Source organism: Hemiscyllium ocellatum, chromosome 47, assembly GCF_020745735.1.
Source record: "Hemiscyllium ocellatum isolate sHemOce1 chromosome 47, sHemOce1.pat.X.cur, whole genome shotgun sequence".
Taxonomy (NCBI): Eukaryota; Metazoa; Chordata; class Chondrichthyes; order Orectolobiformes; family Hemiscylliidae; genus Hemiscyllium; species Hemiscyllium ocellatum.
Window position 1 is genome coordinate 2,680,698 of NC_083447.1, and position 21,565 is coordinate 2,702,262.

Here is a 21,565-nt window from a genome sequence, read left to right on the forward strand (position 1 = left end):
ACATTAACTCTGTTTTCTCTCTCCATAGATGCTGCCTGACATGCTAAGTTTCTGCAATATTTGCATTTTTGCTACAGATTTCCAGCATCATCATAGTTGGTTTTTTTTGGTTGAGGGAAAACATTCCTCCCATTCTTCAAAAAAGTGCTGTGATATCTTTTTATCTCCACTTGAGAGCAGACATTGCCTTGGTTTAAGTTCTCATCTGAAAGATGGTACCTTGAAGTTTAAGATGTGCCTTGCTGGAACTAGAAGTGTTCACAGGTTTTTGTTTGTAAGTCTCTGCTCTGGGATAACATAAACCCAATACCACAAGCCTTGAGTTTTGAAATGATATTTTCTCTTTCTCCTCCCTCATGTGAGCAAGTGAAGTTTTTAAGCTTGAAAACTGTGTGAAGGGAAGTCACCATGTGGGTTTCTGATTCTGGTGGAGTCTTGGCATAGCTTTAGCTGAATGTCTGATTGTGAAACTGGTTTCTTTTCAAACTGGAATGTGCAGATTCTGTGGTTTTTAAGCAGATGGTTTCTAAAAGCCTGTGGCTACGTAACCAAGTTCCAGAACTGTTTGAGTATCTTTCCCTCAACAATGACTAATGTAGGAACTTGTGAACCCACACAAATTCTGAGCTGTCAGCATTTTACTCTGGACTTTACTCTGAAGCTGTGTTGCAAGGGAGTCAGAATCATACAGCATAGAAAAAGACTCTTTGGTTGAACCAGTCTATACCCACCATGTTGCCAAACTAAACTAGCTCCACTTTACCTGCATTTGGCCCATATCCCTCCAAACCTTTCCTCTTCATGCACTTATCAAAATGTCTTCTAAACATTGTAACTGTACCTGCATCCACCACTTTCTTTGGCAATTCATTCCACTCATTAACCTTTTTGTGTTTAAAAAAAGTAAGAAATCACCCAATCCTGTGCCTGCCTTGCTCCCAGACACATTGAGATGGGTCGATGTTGAGTAAACCATACCATCATAGCTCATAGAACCCGTAGAAACCCTACAGTGTGGAAGCAGGCTGTTCAGCCCGTTGAGTCCACACTGACCCTCTGAAGACTATCATGCCCAGACCCAGACTAGTTCTTGGTACTTACGATGAACAGCCTGTTGGTGCATGGCCACCTTCTTCACGAGGGCTTGGACTGATGGCAGATTGGAGAATCATGACCTTATGTATGAATTGTGATGGGCCAGGGTTCCCAGGCACTGGCTCTTGTGGGGACATGGGTCCCACAGTCACTGATCTCCCTTCCTCTGCTCCAGACCAGCAACCTGTCGTCTTGTCTGAATGTTGATAGCTTGACTGACCTCTGCACTCAATCATCCTCAAGGTCACTTCATGGGGGGACCACAGTGGAGCAGCCTGAGTCTGATCAACTCCATTGACCTGATTTTAACAGCAACAATGTCCCCTACACACTTTCAACATAAGTGTTTAAGAAGGCATTGCCATAGCATGAAAGAATAGCTGTTGTGGAGAACATGTTTTGTGTCTGGTGCCTGGGCTGATTGTTGACTTTCACGTTGAAGTGCAAATTGCCGTAATTTGTCACTCTTCAGAGACTGCGTTCTGGAACTGGTTGTTTCAGGCCCAGTACAGAAATCCCGTTTGTTTCATTAGAAACTGGAATTCTTCAAATTCTTTATCTTGCCTGAACATCTTGGATGCAGTAAATGAATTTGAAACACCAAACTATTCTAAGTTCAGTAGCCACTTTGCACGCATTATCCCGTGCACAGAATCTGAGATGCGCCTGTATTGATACTGGTTGTGTGAGTGACATTGCCCTGAGGACCCAGAAAAATTCCTGATCCCCATCCAGTGTTGTCATTAGATCATTACATTTTGCGCAGGTAATCACAGGCTCTGGTTATAATCTTATCTGAACAGTATTGTCTAAAACTTTTCCCCATATGTAGACCATGTAGATGAGGCCAAAGAGACCACAGTTGAGCCACCTGACCTGTCCATCTATCTGTTCAATACTATCTACTTTCACTTATCACTATAAAAATAAAACTCAACAGAATTAATGGAAACTATAAATAATGTGCTGCTTTTCACTACTAAATAATTTAAAACAGTGCAATTTTAAAAAATATTACCATTGAAAGATATCACCTCATTGATACAACATTAATAATCAGCTCTGAACTGTCAAGTTGTCAAGATTACATGCTCAAGACCTGCAGTGGAGATTAACCTGCAGATTTGGGAAGTGACTTAGGGACTTAATGAACTTAACTGTGATTTCAGTTTGGATTGACCAAGATGAATGATTCGAGTAAAAAGTGAGGTCTGCAGATGCTGGAGATCAGAGCTGAAAATGTGTTGCTGGTTAAAGCGCAGCAGGTCAGGCAGCATCCAAGGAACGGGAGAATCGACGTTTCGGGCACGAACCTGATGGTGCATGGCCTGATGAAGGCTTGTGCCCGAAACATCGAATTTCCTGTTCCTTGGATGCTGCCTGACCTACTGCGCTTTAACCAGCAACACATTTTCAGCTCAAGATGAATGATTGACATTTTGTGTGCTGGTCTCTCCTTATGTTCATTATCCTAATAGATGATTTGAGCGGTTACATTTTCTTGTAGGTTCTGCTGTTTTACCATTGTACTCACAGCATCAGCCTTCACCCACAATCCAACCTCAATCTCTGAATATAAAAATGAAAGCTTCACCACCCACCTGGGTCAAGGAGTTGAATCCAACATTCGTTGAAGCAGTGAGGGCCTTGATGAAATCTGAAATCTATTCTACTCCTTGTGGCAAACCTTGTGTTTATCCAATGTCTAAATCACCACATGACTTAGGAGCGGACATAGACTCTTTACCCCACTGAGTCTGTTCCACCCTTCACGGAGACCACGGCTAATTTGAATTTTGAATTCCACTGTCCTGCCTTATTTCTAAAATCCTCGATTTCCTTCCTGATTAAAAATCTGTCTAAGTCGGCATTTTCAAGTCATGGAAATCTACAGCACAGATAAAGGCCCTTCAACCCATCAAGTCTGCAACTGGTTAAAAACAAGCTCCTAACTATTCTAATCCTATTTTCCAGCACTTAGCCCATTGTTTTATATTCCTTTGCATCACAAGTGCACATCTAAATACTATTTCAGTAGTCTTTCTGTCTTTACCACCCTTTCAGGCAGAGAGTTCCAGATTCCCACCAGCCCCTGGATGAAAGAAAATTTCATCTCAATCTTCTGTCCCTTTGGGGGCGGCGCGGTGACTCAGTGGTTAGCATTGCTGCCTCACAGCGCCAGGGACCCAGGTTTGATTCCAGCGTTGGGGGACTGTCTGTGTGAAGTTTGGGTGCTCCGGTTTCCTCCCACATTCCAAAAGATGTGCAGGTCAAGTGAATTGGCCATGCTAAATTGCCCATAGTGTTAGGTATATTAGTCAGAGGGAAATGAGTCTGGGTGGGTCACTCTTCAGAGGGTTGTTATGGACTTGTTGGGCCAAAGGGCCTGTTTCCACACTGTAGGGAATCTAATCTAAAACTGTCGCCCCCGGCCATTGGTTCTGCCACCAAGCGGGGAATTTTCTTTCTGTATAGCCTTTTTATGCGTTATACTTCTCAATCATGTCTTCACTCAGGCTCCTCTGTTCAAGGAAAACAGCCCCAGTCTATCTTCGTAACTAAAACGTATCAGACCTGGCAAAATCCTGGTAAATCTCCACTGCACCCTCTCCAGTGTAAATACGTCCCTCCTATAATGTGGATTCCAAAATTGCATATAATAACTGAGTTGTGGCCAAACCAACCAGTTCCAGCATTACCTGCCTACTCTTCAATTCTGTGCCTCAGCTAATAAAGGCAAGTATCTCAAATGCTGTCTTACCTACTTTATCTACCACCCTGCTTCATTAAGGGACGAGGGGGCATGCGCACCAAAGTCCCACTGATCCAAGGAACTTTGCGAGGCCCTAATGTTCACCACATATTCCCTTGCGTTGTTTGTCCTGCTCCGTGATAAATGGATCACACTTATCCAGGTTGAATTCCATTTGAGGAGAAAGTGAGGTCTGCAGATGCTGGAGCTCAGATTCCTGAAGAAGGGCTTATGCCCGAAACGTCGAATCTCCTGTTCCTTGGATGCTGCCTGACCTGCTGCACTTTCCCAGCAACACATTTTCAGAGCTGAATTCCATTTGCCACTGATCAGCCAATCTGACGAGCCTGTCTATATCCTCCTCTGATCTAAGGCTGTACTTCTCACAGTTTATGACCTTACTAGTTTTGATATCACTCACAAACTTACTAAGTGACCCTCCTACATTTCTCTGTGCCTAGTATACTAATGTCTAATGTTTTAATATAAGAAAAGCAAGGGTCCCAACATTGACCCCTGTGGAACTTCACTGTAAATATTTCTCAGCCCGAAAACTATCCATTAGCTGTTACTAATTTTGTGTCCATGTTACTGCTGTCTCTTTTATTTCCTGGGCTCTAACTTGACTCAGAGTCTGCTGTGCAGCACTGTATCAAATGCCTTCTGGAAATCCATGTGCCCCACAACAATATTGTCCTGGTCAACCATTTGTGTTGACTCATCAAAAAGCCACAGTGCGTTAGTTAAACCTATCCTTCCTTTAAGCAATGTGGGACAGCCATCCTCCTTATTATTTCTAAACATTTCACAACCACCAAAGTCAAGCTGACTGCTCTGTATGTAGTTACCTGTCTTATCCTTTGTAGTTTCTATTCCCATGTTCGGATGGGTCTTGCCTGGTCCTGGTGGTGCCTTGTCAACTTCCTATACTTGTGTGCTGCCAGCCGATCCAGTATTCCTCTTTTATCAATTTTAAGCCTATCCGGCAACTGCATTTTCTCCTCTTCTACCATAGTCTGGGTAACATCTTCCTCCTTGGTCAAGTTGATATGTAGTTGTTTAATACTTCAGCCATGGTGCGTGCCTCCTTGTGTATATCCCTCACTAAAATACAATAAAATAGTCAGTTATTGTCACTTACCAAAAAAACAGTGAAAAGTGTTAAGTCACCACGCCACAGTGCCTATATTAATAAAAGAAGGCATAGATAAGAAGAAATTTTTTTAAATTAAGAGAAATCCATCTTAGCTTGGGAAAAGACAGTACCACTGTAAGACTACCATGCTGGGCCACCAGAATACCGGGCCAGTAGCCACTGCCAAAGCAGCCTACCAGACACAGCTGCAATGGTCATGAGGAACCGCCAACACTGCCACAGAAGTCACCCAAAATACCCTACCTCCACCTCGCCGATGTCACCTCTACCAATGAAGTAGCCAATGTCAGGTCCCTGTGCTTGCCCCTCCACGAGGTATCTACCCAGTACCACTGCCAGAGTCCTAGACTACTCTCTTTACCAGCTTTCTATTATTTATTTGCTTAAAATGGAATTCAGATGTCTTCTTTATGTGATCTGCTGGTCTCTCCTCTTAATGCCCTTGTGCTACTCATGTTGTTTTTCACTTCCAATAATTCATAGAGATTACAGCACGGAAACAAGACTCTTTAGTCCAACTTGTCCATGCCAGTAATGAACGGAGTCATCCACAATGCTATTGAATAGCATGTTCTTAGTAATAATTTGCTCGCTGATGCTCATTGAGGGCTCCAGCAGAGCTATTTTGCGTCATTGCAACCTCCATTCAAACATTGGTGCAAGAGCTGGATGCCACAGGGGAGAGTGACTGTCATTGGCATCACGTCTGTGTATTTGCACAAATGTGACATGAGGAAGCCCTAGCAAACCTAGAGTCAATGGGAATTGGGAAGGAAAGCTCTCCACTGTTCAGTGTCACACCTGGCACAAAGTAAGATGATTGTGTTTGTTGGAAATTAGTCATGTCAGCTCCGCGACATCTCTGCAGGAGCTCCTCAGGGTGGTGTCCCAGGCCCAACCATTTTCAGCTGCTTCATCAATGACCTTCCATCCATAAGGTCAGAAGCGGAGATGTTCATTGATTGCACAGTACTCCAGTGCCATTTTCAATATGGTCTGTGTCATATACAGCAAGATCTAGACTTGATCCAGGTTTGGACTGACAAGTGTTGAGTAACATTCACGCCACACAAATGCCAGGTAATAACCAACTCCAACAAGAGAGAATCCAAGCATTATTCCTTGACATTCAATGATAGTACCACTGCTGAATCTCCCATTATCAATATCCTGGGGGGGTTGCCATTGGCCAGAAACTGAACTGGACTTGCCATATAAATATAGTGGCTACAAGAGCAGATCAGAGGCTAGGAATCCTGCAGTGAGTAAGTCACCTCCTATCTTCTCAAAGCCTGTCTACCATCTACAAGATACAAATCAGGAGTGTGATGGAATTCTCCCCACAGGCCTGGATGAATGCAGCTCCAACAACACTCAAGAAGCTTAACATCATCCAGGGCAAAGCGTCTGGCGTAATTGGCACCATATCCACAAACATTCATTCCACTCTCAATGCATAGCAGCAGGGTGTACCATCTAGATGATGTACTACTGAAATTCACTATGGCTCATTAGGAAGTACTTTTCAAACCCAAGGTCAATACTATTTTGAAGGACTCCACTTTTAAAAATATCACCAGCTGAAAGTTTCCCTCTAAGCCACTCGCCATCTAAGGCTGGGGAATAAACTGCTCAGCGAGTGATGCCCACAAATGCATTAAAAAGACTACTCACAGCCTTCTATATCAAGTCTGATTCTCCATTGTGTTCTCAACACCAGTGAGAAAATCAAAGAAATTCTGTAAGCTGCCAAATTCATTTTGTTTGTTCTACGATGGCCCAATACATATTTTCCTGCTGCATTGTCATGCATTTGTCAGGAAACACCTGTATCTGCATCTTTCAGACAGAGTTAGACGTGCAAGAGGTTATTGTAGAGTTTAGAATGCTTCAGGAAATTGAGGTTGTGCAGTGAGCCTAATTATATAGGAATGCTGCTTCAGGAAAGGCTTATTTCTCTGTACACCTCCTTGGGTATGTCCAGGCAGAGTGTCTCTTTAAACCTGCTCGTTTGGAAATGCTGTGATGCACTTGTGGGGCGGGTAAGTCTTGAAGCTGGCCCTTTTGCCGTGGAGATAGGTGCCAAAAGAGAACCTTTCCAGCTACACTGGCAATAATGGTGGTCCGCCTTGCATTTGCAGAAAGTTAAAGAGGTGCTGATCAGTAGCTGAAGGAAGTGCTGCTGGAAAACTAATGAATAACACTGGGGGAAGTGAAGTTTTGCACACACGGCCATATGGCAGAGGCTTCATTAGAGGGGCATTCATGGATAGTAAGAATGAGTGCACTCAAGACATCTGGCCCTTAAAGTTGACATAAATAACATGACTGTTTTTAAAACTAAGAGATCTGTTTAGCCAAGCAATAGGGGAGGCGATGACCTAGTGATATTATTGCTGGACTGTTAATCCACAGACCCAGGTATGGCCTGGGTACTTGAATTCAAAGCCCTCCATAACAGATGGTGGAATTTGAATTCAATAAACATCTGGATTTAAGAGTCTAATAATGACTATTGCCGATTGTTGGAAAAATCCATCCAGTTCACTAATATTCTTTAGGGAAGGAAACTGCTGTTCTTTCTTGGTTCAACTACATGTGACTCCCTACCCACAGCAATGTGTTGACTTGTAGCTATCCTGTGGGGTGAACAATAAATGCTTGCCTAGCCAGTGACACCATCATCCTGTGAAATAATTTTTTAAAAAGAAATCATCTTGTTCCAATTTGTTTTTTTGGGTAATTCTTACAATGCAGGAGGCGGCTATTTGGTTCATTGAGGCCATGCTTTGCAGGAGCTTCCAATTAATCCAGCTTCTCTACTCTCCCTACAGCCTGTAATTTTTCAAATAATTTTCCAATTCCTTTTTGAAAGTTTTTTTACTTAAATTGCACTACCTTTTGCTAATTCCCTAAACTATGTTGTCTCTCCTGCTGATACAAAGCTATTCTTCTTCTTTACTGTCAAAGCCCTTCATGATTTTGAACACCTCTCTTAAATCTTACTTTCACCATGAAGGAGACCAATCCAGTTTCTCTAGTCTGACAACGTCTCTGAAGTTCACTACGATGTTTGATCTCAATAGAGTGGGGAGAAAGAGAGGAATGTTTTAAAAGGGAGTGTTTCTGGTGACCCACTGGGTCAGAAGTTTGTGGTTCAAGTCCCTTTTCAGGACTTAAACACAAGAGAAATCTAGGTTTCAACTCCCAGAGGAGTGCTGAAGGAGGACTGTGTAGTTGTAAATGCCATTTATACATACTGCATTCACCTGTGGCCCCTTCAGGTAGATGCAAATGATCCTGCAGTGTTATTTGATAGAGGTGCAAGGGTGTCTTCTCCTTGATGTCCCAACCAACATTTTTAACAGAGTCAACATCAGAAAGAAAACAGGCTACCTTCTCGTTGTCACGTTACATTTCGTGGGAGCTTGCTGTTCACAAATTGGCTGTTGTGTTTCATACATGACAATAGAGGCTGTGCTTAGAAATAGGATTCACTGGCTATAAAGTGCTTTGGGATATTCTGTGGACGTGAAAGATGTTCTGTAAATACAGTTTTTTTTCCCTCTGAGATTGGTTGCTTGACATGTTTGGATAGATGCCTGAAATTCTTGTGTTAGCAGCTTTGTTCCATAAATAGTATCTGCTGAAGGGATCCTGAGGAAGTGTGCCTCTGGGAAACATAACTCCCAGTGGTGATCCTTTGACTAACCAGGAAAGAGACAGTTACAAAGGAGAGATTTGCAGTAAGGAGTATGGTCTTTGTTCCTGTCTGGAGGATTTCCTCCTGCTTTCTCTGATTACCTGCTTTTCACTATTAAATGGAAAATGACGATTCTGTTAACATCAAATTAACTCCTGTATTTACACAAACAGTTACAGACAGCAAATTGCACGTGGCCATTTTATCTGATGCAGTTGGGAGATGGATTAAGAATGTTACTTCAGCAAAGCAAAGACTTACATTTCCATAGAACCTTTCACATTCTCGGGATGTCCCAGTGCTTTACAGCCAATGAAGTGCGTTTTAGGTGTAGTTACTGTTGTAATGTCTGAAATGTAGCAGCCAGTTTGTGCACAGTGAGACCCACAATCAGTGAATGGTGACGATAACTAGATAGATGGTTGTTCAGAGAGAAATTTGGTCCCAGGACAAAAGGATGGCCATGTCACTCTTCAAACTCATACTGCGGGATCTTTTTCCTCCTATGGGGAAGCCACAGCCTTAGATTAACATCTGATTCGAAAGATAGCAATCCTGAAGTACGTGAGGCGGGATGTCTCGTGTCGGGTGGGATTATGGGGTTTGAGTTTAGAGAAAATCCTGCCCATGCAATTGAGATTGGAATACTTCTCTCCTGTCCAAATGCTGGAGGAGTTTAAACAGCTAGTGCAAATTGTCCCTAATTGAATACCAAGTTCATTTTTGGAGTTCAAAGGGCATACTGAAAAGGGTGCAGAACTGAAATTCTGCATTGATGCAGTGGTTGGAGTTTTTGTTTTTTGTTAGGAGACAGTAAAGTGTGCATCAATTCCATTCTGAAACTGGGAAATGTTCCATTCACCGACGCTTAACATCCTTTTGACTTGACAAATGTGCACATATCCAGAACAAATGTTTTCAAATTCTCCTGTGTGATTCCACTCATCTTTGACCACAGGCGAACAGCTATGTCCTGTAAACTCCCTGCAGAAATACAAATGTTTTCAAAAAAGCATTTTATTCTGTACAATCTTAATGTTCTGGTTTTGTTTTGCATCATGATTATTTTGACGTTTTTGTTTGGAAAGGAGGTGAAACCTTGCGCTGATAAAGTTGAAGTCTTCAAGATTATGTTGTGGATTTGACAAAACTGATTTGGACAGATTGTGGGGTAGGTTCACATCCTGAGGGATGCAGGCTTAAAAAGAAAATTCCAAGTGACCTTTCACCTAGCCGTGTTACAGAGTAAATGACCAGGATAGGTTATTGAGGCCAACAGATTAGAGTGTTGCACATCTACACAATTATGTGAACTGTCTGTCTGTACATCTTTTTTTAAACTTCTCTCTGGCTGTCTGTCTGTCTGTCTCTCTGTTTTGGGTTCTGTGTTTCTGTCTTGTAATTTTTTTCTCTTTGTCTCTTTCCCTCGCCATCCCATCCCAGTGCCATTACACTGTGGTTTCTTAGCTCTGACAAGCCAACTCTGTACTCTCTGTCACAGATTGAGTCAGTTCACCCCAGGCTCAATGTGCCAGATCAATTCTGCTACCTATAATGGCCAGAGTACTGCCTTAGGGCACACATTGCATGTGTGTGCATGCATTCCCGTGAGGGATGACTTAACCGTAGAAAATGTTCCTTCTGCAGTAGGTCGCATAACCAGTTCCAAATCACAATTGAACAATTTACTTTTAACAAAACTAATAATGATATTGAGTTACAGGGCAATAGTCCAAGTGTACGAGGAATTTTTATATCATATGTAACTGTGTGGTACCCTCTACCAAGTTTGTTTTGGAGTGGGGATTTGTTTTCTCTCTCTCATCAACAGAAGAGTTTTAATAATGTATTTTTGTACAGGTAAAGCATTGCTCCCAACGGTGCGTGACGTAATGTGGGTATTGTGCAGTCCCTGGCAGGTTCTACGCTGGAATAGGGGACCGAGACACAACTAAAGTGCCAGGCAAGATTGCAGGATTTATATGATGTCTGCTCGTGCAGGTAAATAGATGAGGTTGCTCGGGAATGTGTCACAGTTTCCAGAAAGATTCAGCCCAGAGCAGGTTGCCAGAAGCTAAAGCACTTTTCATATTGTTGATTTTCCCATCTTTTCCAATTTCCTGCCGTCCTAACCTGAACCATGGGGATAGTCCTGAGTGCTGGTGACCAGTTGTTCCAAGAAGAAGCCATTCTCTGAATATTCTCTAGGTTTATTCACGGACTTCACTTGCTGGGCCAATATTTATTGTTATGCCCTTGAGAAGCTGGTTGTGAGCTGCTTCCTTGATGTACTGCATGTAGATATACCTACACTATTTTTAGGGAGAGAGTGCCAGGAATTCGACCCAGCAACACTGAAGGGTCAAGGCAGGATGGTGAGCAGCTTGGGCAGGAACTTGTAGGGGGTGCTGTTCCCATGTAACTGCTGCCTTTTTTTAAAGTTCTTTCATGGGAAAGAATTTCGCTGTCTGGGCCAGCATTTGTTGCCCATCCCTAATTGGTTTTGAGAAGATGGTGGTGAACTGACTTCTTGAACTGCAACAATCCACGTCCTTGTCCTTCTACATGAAAGTGGTTAGGGTTTGAAAGGTGCTGTTTAAGGAATTTCTGCACTGCATCTTGTAGATGGTACACCCTGTCTATGTGACCTAGCTAGGGAGGACTGGGAGACATTTCAACTTTGAAGGATTCACCAGTAGCATTATTTACAAAAACAATCTAATTGAACTTGGCAGTGAGATGTCTAGTTCCCTTTTAGGCCCCCACATCCACCGCATCTTCGCTACACCCTAAGGTACCAACATTGTTTCTGTCAGACATAAACCTTGTATGCATTCCATTAATCTTGAGGGTTTGCTGTGCTTATGAGATTGGAGCCATACAATGGAAAGCTCTCAGTTTCAGATACTCTCTCTGCATCAAGCCAAGATGCAGTTACAGAGTAAAGCTTCTTTCATGGTGTTCCTTGATGGTTCCTAGGTTCCAGGTTTTCTCTGATTTGACATTTTGCATTTTCCCCCACAATAGCCATCCAATGCCATCTTATGTAAGATTGATAGCTGATCTGAATTTCTCTTGTTTCTGTACCCACTACGATCTGCAATGAAGGTGTTTCAACTGCTGACAGTGCAGTGGTTTAGTGAATCAGATGCTAGATTTCAAATCCATGACTTCTAAAACTGCCTTGTAAAAGTATAAAATTGAATTGCTAAAACTTGATTTTGCAGGACACCAAACTGTCGTCATAACTAACTAAATTATTGTGTTACTGACGGTCTGTATCACATCAAGTCTTGGTTGTGAAACAGCAGGACATGGGAAATAGGAGCAGTAGGAGGCCATTCAACCTGCTGAGCTTGTACTGACATTGAACAAAATCATGACTAATCAACTACCTCATTATCAATTTTCCCTGCTATTCTTCCATCTCTTTACATCATTGGTATCCAGACATCTTTTGATTTTTGTCTTCAATATACTCAATAATTGAGCTTCCACATCCCTCTGGGGTATGGATCGATAAAATACAATCCAAATTCATGGAGAAAATCTGGTACTTAGATTAACCAGAAAAGGACAAAACTTCCTACGATTCTAGCGCAGGTGATCAGAAGTGATGTGAATTTGGTTCTGAAATTGGCACAGTGCATTTACATCTGCAGAAATCCTCAGGCAATCTAATATTCTGTTTACAATTCCACTGGTGTCCATTTCTGTTCCTCCTTTTCCTAGCAATGTTCCCCATTTTACTTTAGGAAGGATGCAAAGGCTTTTGAGAGGTTGCAGGAAAGAGTCATCTGAGAATGTTTCCAGGGATCTGGCACTTTACTTTCATATGGATAGGTTAGAGAATCTGGAGCTGTTCTTCTTTGAGATGGAAAGTTGAGAGGTGATTTTTTTTCTTAGAGTTGCTCAAAATCGTGACTGATCCAAACAGGTTGGATAAAGGGTCAGGAAGGAAAGGCACCAACTTAACATGGTGGACAAAAGAATCAAAAATGACACAAAAAATGAGAAAGGGCAGAGTTTTGGGTCTACCTGAGTTGCGTTGCAAACAGCATGGACTCAGCAGGCTGAATGGCCTCCTCAGCTGTTATCATTCTATGATTTGATACTAATGTTGGCACTGCACCTTGGGATATTGTATTTCAAAGGTGGAGTGCTTTTTCTTTCAATTGTGGTAAATCAGTATTTAGATCTTGTCAACAGCACCAACAGTTAACAGACATGAATCAACCAACTGATAGAGCATTTTGAACAGTGTAAACTATCAAGGCAAACAAATGTAGGAACCAGGATTAGGAGTAAGCCCTTTAGCCCAACAAGACTTTTCCACCATGCAACCGGTATATAACTGATCATCTCCCTTAGTGCCATTCTTCTGTACTATACCCATATCCGTGATGTTTTTAATATCTAGAAATCTATCTATCAATGCACTCAATTTTAATTAAGAATGAGAACAAGAACAATGACTGTAATAATGGGTGTGTTTTGGTGAACAAACCATGGGAATTCCCGCACCCCAAAGTGAAAGTTGTTTGCTGGCTGGACCTGATACACTGCAGCTTAATAAGTTTATCATTGCTTAGATGATTTAATATTTGATTTGATTGGAGTTTGTACCTCTTTACTGAAATTTACAGTGTTTGCTCATGTGCTTCATAAACATAAACTTGTGTAAAACTCTGTGATAACATCCTAACTCTCACCACATTCTGTTTTTCTCCCCATCAACCCTGTGCTCGTTTACCTCCATATGGCTTCTAATCTGGTAATGCCTCGCTATTTTAAAAACTTGTATTCTTGTTTTCAAATCGCTTCTATGGCTTCACCTCTCCTCATCTCCGTTACCTCCTTCAACCGGGCTGGGTGATTGCATTTCTTCGAATCAGCCTTGCTTTTTGTGCCTGGACCCAAAACTCTGGAGTTTCCTGCTTATACCTCTTTTCCATATTATGATGTGCCTTATTACCTATCTCTTTGACTAAGCATTTGGTTGTTTTATGTGGCTCAGTGTCAAAGTGTGTCTGATAATGCTTCTGGCATTGCTTTCCTACTCTCAAACTTTAGTAATGCTTAAGAACATAGTTTGTAAAAAATGGGTTAATTAAATTACATTTGGATTAAATATGCCTAGCTATGTAATTGTATTACAGTATTGTCATGTTCTACCTTGACTGTTTGAATGCCATCCTATCTCTCTTGTCTGCTTTACATTCTGCATTTCAATGCAAGACTGCACTGATTGCATTTGCCTGGCGAGGGTGATGGTTTTCTGAGGAGGTCAGTGCAGTGAACTACCATTACCAGAGCAGATTAATGGCAAAGGTGAATCTGAGTCCTGTTTATTCTAATAGTCAGCAACCAGCTCTCTCTGCAAAGTGAATTAGATGCTAGAATAGGATAGGTGCAAATATTTTGAATCTGGGGCCTCAACATTTACTCAGAGTGAAAATAAAAAGAAGCAAGGATTTTATTTTAAATGGCTTTCTCAAGGGCCTTGACTTTGGAACTTCTCAGTATGTCAAGTGGCCAGCATTGACGGCAACTTCAGATGGTGACCACATCTTAGTTTCACATGGTGTGCAACTAGGGAATGACAGAGAGAGCTAGCATCTTGCCAGAAATTTGATACTAGCTGCATGTTTGGGATTAACACCAGATTTCTATAATTAACCGTAAGTTAAAAAAGAATGTAGCCGCGACTCAGTGGGTAGCATTTCACCTTTGAAGCAGAAGACTGTGGATTTGAGACCCAATGCAGAAACCTGAGCACAAGAAAATTCAGTGCTCCTGTTGTAGGACTGAATGAGTGCTGTATTATCAGAAATGTTGATTATTGGATGATGCATTCTAGAATTATAGAATCCCTAGGGTCTGGAAGCAGGCCATTCAGCCCATCGAATCCACACTGATCCTCCAAACAGCATCCCATCCTATCCTTTGTAAGTCTGCATTTCCCATAACTAAGCACCTAACCTACACATCTCTGGACAGAACAGACAGTTTATTTAGCATGGCCAATTCACCTAGCCTGCACATCTTTGGACTGTGGGAGGAAACCAGAGCAAACCTACACAGGCATGGGGGAGAATGTGTAAATTTCACACAATCGCCCATGGGTGGAATCTAATCCGGATCTCTGGCAGCAGTGCTAAACGCTGAGCCACCATATCACCATACTCGTTTAACTGAGGTCCTATCTGTCTCCTCAATTGAACATAAGAGCTCCATGACATTAATTACAGCCAGGCAGGAGAATACTGGCCTATACCTATGACGTGACAACACTTCAAAATCACTTCATTGGCTTATAGTGCTTTAGGATGCCCAGAGGTTGAGCAATTTTATATAAATGTTTGATTCTTTTAGACAATTGGTAGGGCAGTAGCACTTTAGTTATTGTGTTTTGTTTTTACAGTTGACATGGATGATGAAGATGGACGTTGTCTGTTAGACGTAATTTGGTATGTATCTCATCTCCAAAAAAACCCCTAAGAAAAGGTAAATAACAGTGACTGTTCACTTACATTTTCTCCTCCCTGTTTTTGGGGCATCTTCAATTCATACGAAGTTTGCCGTCCCTGGCCAAAATACTGTAGGAAGTTGGGGTATTTTCCTGTTCCAGTAGAGCAGCATTTCTGTTTGATTACTTCTGTTGTAAATACTTTGTGAGCACTTTGAAGAGTGGTAATCGAGTTTCTTGCTGAAAATTGGAGTGACAATGGAAAGCTCCAACCTACCCAGGGTGACTGGCCCCTCAGCACCAATCATTCATACCCTCCCATCAACTGTACTTCACCTCATTTATTCTGCAAGAGCTTTGACTTGGGAATATTCACAAGCTTTCTGACCAGAGAGGGTATTGCAAAGAAATTATTTCAGCAGCTGAAAAAACTGCTCAGGTTAATTTAACATCAGTAATGGGAAATTAATTTATCTTAATTAATCCTTCATTTCCCTGACTTTAATCCAGCAAAAAGCTAGAGATTTGAACAAGGGAGCCACCATATTCATAGCTGGAGGCTTCTAACCTACAGAATCCGACGTCTGATCAGACAAAGCATCAAAATGGGTCAAGTATATATTACATTTTAAAAATAAAAGTCACTGTGCGATCCCTATGATGAAGGCTTGGTGATTAGTTACCACATGAAGGGAATAATCCTTCAGTAACTGCAGTCCTGCCTTACTTTCAGAATCCGCTTAAAGGTTTGTCTTAATTAATTGCATACAGCAAAATGAAATAGTGGGTCTGGCTTCCAAACTCCTGTTGGTCTAAGTTCAAACTCCACTTTCACTCTTGGAATTCATTGCTCTTTTTGTTGAACTGTGAAGGTTTTGTTAACTTCAGGTTTAACTGGCTTCTCATTAAAGAATCAACCACCCTCCTGAGGGTTTTCTGTTCATAATTCTATTGGTAATTTTTTTTTTATTCATTTGAAGATGAGAATTTGTGCTGAGGTTGGAATATCTTCAGCGCCTAAGCAAACCTATATACTTGTCAAGCACTTTCAGGACAGCTACAGCATGGGTTTCAATACAGAGTAAAGCTCTCTTTACACTGTCCTTGTCTATCACTGTTAATAACAGTACAACACTGGGTTAGATACAGAGTAAAGTTCTGTCTACGCTGTCCCTATCAAACACTCCCAGACAGGGACAGCACCGAGTTAGAAGCAAAGTAAAGCTTTCTACACTGACCCCCATCAAACATTTTTAGGGCAGGTACAGCAATGAGTTCGATAAAATGTCAAGTTCTCAGTACACTGTCCCTTTCATGTAACTCAGACCAGCATTTGAAGAGATGCCCCCTGGTGGGCCATTATGGCATTACAAGTTTCTCATTGCACTTTGAGTTTAGTTATGTTTTTCGTTGCTAAATCAGTGAATGGATTGGGGCTACAGGCCCTCATTTGATGTTGGATGTTTAATGACAGCAGAGGCAAGACGCTTTTAGCGTTAGTTATATTCAAATGTGTTGTAGGGGATGAAAGCCAACATTTGTCTCACCCCTTGGTGATCTGTTTAGATTACAATCACCCTGCGTGCAGATTGGATTTGCATTTTTGTTTAACAAAAATGAATCCCAGGAAGGCTGACTGGATTTTATTTTTCAGTTATCTTGCTCCCTTGTGGTTTTATGTGCCAGGAGTTTTGCAATGTAAATCCTCTGCTAACAGAGTGGCTGTTTAGTTTTGTTTTAAACAGCATAGTACCAAGCAAGTAGAAATTAAGTTTCTGCAGTCATGCCTTCCTCAGCTTGTTCCACTTCGAAAAGCACTGACAGCCCACTGTGTTTTTTCATTGCTTATCTTTCTTAACTGTTCTTAAAACTAAAGCACATGGGAGCAGAAATTAGGCCTTTAAACCCATCAAGTCCGCTCGAGCCTCAGCAGTACATCTCTGCTCTTGTATTCCAGCTCTCTCAAAATGAATGCTAACATTGCATTTGCCTTCCTAACTGCCAGCTGAACCTATATGTTAACCTTAAGAGAATCCCAAATCAGAACTCCAAAGTCCGCTTGTTGTACAATCTTTGTTTTGTTGCTTTTTTTTCCAAACAGGGCCACACCTAATGGATTAAGTCATTTCAGTTCCTTTTTGTGAACAGAAGTTAATTGACCCGAAACACAAACTCTTTCTTTCTCCACAGATGCTGCTAGATGTGCTGAGTATTTCCTGTCTTTTCCATTTTTAATTTGGGATTTCCAAGTACCCTACGATATTGAAGTTTGGGTCACACATGTGGTTTGTTCCTTTTATTTCTCCTTCTGTCCCAGTCACCTGTAGCTTTCTGTGGGTTTCTGATGTAATTGGAAAACTCAGTTGTTCCTGATGTATATCTTTTTCCTTTCCAGTGACCCTCAGGCTCTGAATGACTTCTTGCATGGTTCAGACCAGGTGAGTATAATTTGCTGCTGGAATTGTACTTCTGTGTGTGGTGGTTCTGGTGCTCACTGGAAGAGTCCCATGTGGTTCTGACCTTGGGTTCAATGATCTGAAAAAGATTGGCATTGGAATTTTGCAATTCAGTTCTGCCTATCTAGCTTTAGCTGCTTGAAAGAGTTGGGCCATTTAGTTTTCCTTATCATTTTCTTCGCTATAATGCTGCAACTTTGTTCATTTTAAGTACATGTCCAATAGCTTTTTCAAAGGCATGAATGAGAGTCCAGTACCCTTTCAGCGGGCATTTTTCAAATCCGTTTCCAACCCTTTGAAGAAATTTCTCCTCATCCTCCTTTTTCCTGTTAATGTAAATTTATGCTCTCCTAATGGAGTGATTCACCACGTAAATGGGCCATTCGGTCCATCTAGTTCACACCAACCATGTTCCCAAACTAAGCTAGTCCTGTGTTTGGTCCATATCCCTCCAAACTTTTCCTATTCATGAACTTATCCAAACTTCTTTTAAACATTATAACCATACCTGCATCCACCACTTTCTCTGGCAGTTCATTCCATTCATTAACCTTTCTCTGTGTGAAAATAATTGCCCCTCATGTCCCTTTTAAATCTTTCTCCTCTCTCCTTAAAAATATGCCCCCAAGTTTTGAATACCAACCCTAGGGAAGAGACCTTTGCTATTCACCTTATCTATGCCCCTCATGATTTTAAAAACTTCTATAAGGTCACTCCTCAATCTCCTATGCTCCACTGAAAAAGTCCCAGCCTATCCAGCCTTGTCTTATAGAAAAATTCTCCATTCCTGGCAACATCCTGGTAAATCTCCTCTGAACCCTCTTCAGCTTAATATCCTTCCTATTGCAGGGTACACACAGTACTCCAGAAGAGGCCTCACCAACGTCCTGTACATCCTGAACAAGTTTCCTGATGAAGGGCTTATACCCAAAACGTCAATTCTCCTGCTCCTCAGATGCTACCTGTCTACTTTTCCGGCATTACATTCTTGACTTTGGTGTTCCCAACTCCTATGCTGAAAGTTCTGAGCAGTGAAGGCAAGTGGGCTAAATGCCTTCTTAACCACCCTGTCTGTGTGTGCTTCAGCAAAACCCCTCATATGTTCAAACTTATCCCTTAACCTTCCCAGCTCAGAGGAGAACAATCTTTGCATTTCCAATCTCTGAGTTCCCTCATTCCCTGAAAAACCAGCTCTTTACCTTTTCCGGAGTTTTGACATTTTTCCTGAAGTGCGTTGCCCTGAATTGAAAATTGTACTGCTTATTGCAACAGTTGTTTCCTGCCAATGTTCCCTACACATTACTTGTATGTAACCCACTCACCCATCTACTACTTCATTTATGCTTTATTCCTAGCAGATATCAAAATTCAGTTCTCAACTTTACAAAATATCAAAAGATATCTCTAAATTCCTTGACTTTTGTTCTCAAAATGTGCCATCTTAATGAGTAGTACCAGGAGTAGACCATTCAACCCATCAAGTGTGCTCTGCCACTTGATTAGATCATGCATGTTCTCACGGTGGCCTTTACTCTTGCCTGTCCTGTCCCACATAGCCCTGTCATAGAGTCATAGAGTTCCTTGTACATCTGGAATCTATCTGAACTGTGCTTTAATATAATTAATGACGCAGTCTCCGTCACTTTCTGGGGAAGAGAGAGTTAAAAATATTAATGACTCTTGAGAGAAAAAAGTCCTCTTTATCCTCATTATAAATAGGGAGACACCTTGTGTTTGAACTGCGCACCCCTACTTTTCAATAACTCCCATAAGAAATATGTTCCCAACATCTGCTTGGTCAAATCAAGGGCAAATGCCTGAGACATCGATTCTCCTGCTCCTTAGATGCTGTCTGACCGGCTGTGCTTTTCCAGCACCACACTCTTCAGCTCTGATCTCCAGCATCTGCAGTCCTCACTTTCCCCATATCTATGCTACAATTTGAATTGAGTAATGAAGTGGTCCTTTCAGTTTTACTCAATTCGACACCACCCCCCAACAACCCAGGCCAAAACAAATCCCCACAAGTGAGCCCCTTGCCAAGTGTAGATTTTCAGTCTACAAGAGGGTTTCTGGTCAATAGAGAGAAGGGTTTGAGTGAAGACATAGCTTGTACTGACTTCCTTCCCAAGTCTGTGTGGCTCAGTTTTTTTTATGCTTTTAATGTGAAAAGCGTCATTTTTGAGAGTGTGCTTTCACTTCCTTCTCTGGTGAAGTAGGACTGGGGCCCAGCCAAAGCAACTGATTAGTGACACTGCTCCTGCCTGTCCCTCTGAACACCCAACACCTGATGGATCAGGTCCACTTCCACATTGGTAATGAGGCCAGAAAGATGCGTCAGTGTCTGCCTCCATTTATTTACTTGTTTAGCCTTGTGCCCTTGATGCCAACCTGAAGCCTGGCACATGCCCTACACAATTCCCCCATGATCACCCACAGTCCTTGATGATCTGTACAGGATGACAGGGTGCAGTGCTGTTTGCAAGGTAAGGCAACCATGAACAAAGGGCATCGCAATCTTGGTATCTCCAAAGAACCTCCCAGTACTTGGTTACTATGTGAAGTTCCTAAATTGTCCCTCAGCTGAGAATGAGTCATTTTCTATATTGGGAATAACAAGCGTGGGTTATTTTGTCCTGTGATGCTACATGGCACAATTTTCTTCAACTACTACTGGTCAGCAACTTACAAATTGAGGCCTCCAAATAATTCTCGAAAGGGTAGCTCAACATCTCCAAGCTATGCTCCTGAATCCAACAAGACTGTTTGAATATTTACAACCCTTCTGTTTACATATGAGATTATTAAGTTTATGATGTTTCACTCCTATCTCTTTTAATTTATGATGTGGAGGTGTCTGGTTTGGACAAAACCAGAAGTCACATAGCACCAGGTTACAGTCCAACAGGTTTATTGAAAGCACAAGCTTTCGGAGCACTGCTCCTTTATCAGGTGAAGTGAAGGTCACCTGAAGGAACAGCGCTCTGAAAGCTTGTCTTTTAATTGATATTAAGATGCAAGAGCAAAGGTGTTTAGATTAGATTAGACTTAGATTAGATTAGATTAGACTTACAGTGTGGAAACAGGCCCTTCGGCCCAACAAGTCCACACCGACCCGCCGAAGCGAAACCCACCCATACCCCTACATTACCCCTTACCTAACACTACGGGCAATTTAGCATGGCCAATTCACCTGACCCGCACATCTTTGGACTGTGGGAGGAAACCGGAGCACCCGGAGGAAACCCACGCAGACACGGGGAGAACGTGCAAACTCCACACAGTCAGTCGCCTGAGTCGGGAATTGAACCCGGGTCTTTAGGCGCTGTGAGGCAGCAGTGCTAACCACTGTGCCACCGTGCCGCCCACTGTGCCACCGTGCCGCCCACTGTGCCACCGTGCCGCGTGTTCATGTACCCTGTTCTGAATTGTGCCTGACAGCGAACTTAATGGATTGGTTCTTAAATGTTAAAAAGGGGATCCATTATGAAAAAGATTTGAGATATTCGTAATGATCCAAAAACGTGTTTTGACAGTGGATAGACTCCCAAGTGTAACAAATGTCAAGTTTTGTAGATCATTTTACTTTAAACTGTCTAATTCCAAGATTGAATAATTTCGGGATCTAAGGATACCTAGTTAGCAGTTCTATCTTGATAGAAGGTCCAAGTAATTCATTTATCATGAAGATGGGCTATGATATCAGATTATTTTCCTGAGGTTTCATACACGAGATGCAATTTGCACACACCAACTTCTGCAAACAGTTAGTTTATTAAAGCCTGTACAAGCGAGGTGACCCTCCTTTAACCTTCCTCGCAGGCGTGCAAAGTTGATTCAAAAGAGACCCCGAACAAAGGAAATACATCCCCTTTATAAAGGTCAGTTGGTAATGCTCACACGTACTCTGGCTACTCAGATCATGAGGGCTTAA

The 21,565-nt window shown here is 42.0% G+C and overlaps 1 protein-coding gene across 4 annotated transcripts in view; it reads left to right on the forward strand.

Annotated features, from left to right (window-relative positions):
* The window catches only part of LOC132836571 (BRD4-interacting chromatin-remodeling complex-associated protein-like), a 128,024-nt gene that overhangs the window by 64,961 nt on the left and 41,498 nt on the right, over positions 1-21,565 (forward strand). For 3 of the 4 annotated variants that reach the window (XM_060855922.1, XM_060855923.1, XM_060855924.1), the window contains exons 2-4: positions 10,567-10,707; positions 15,131-15,176; positions 17,571-17,613. In XM_060855922.1, the coding sequence (XP_060711905.1) occupies positions 10,689-10,707; positions 15,131-15,176; positions 17,571-17,613 (108 nt within the window). In that variant the 5' untranslated portion in view covers positions 10,567-10,688. Of the gene's footprint in view, positions 1-10,566; positions 10,708-15,130; positions 15,214-17,570; positions 17,614-21,565 lie in introns of those variants that run through there. The other variant, XM_060855925.1, reaches the window with a different exon arrangement.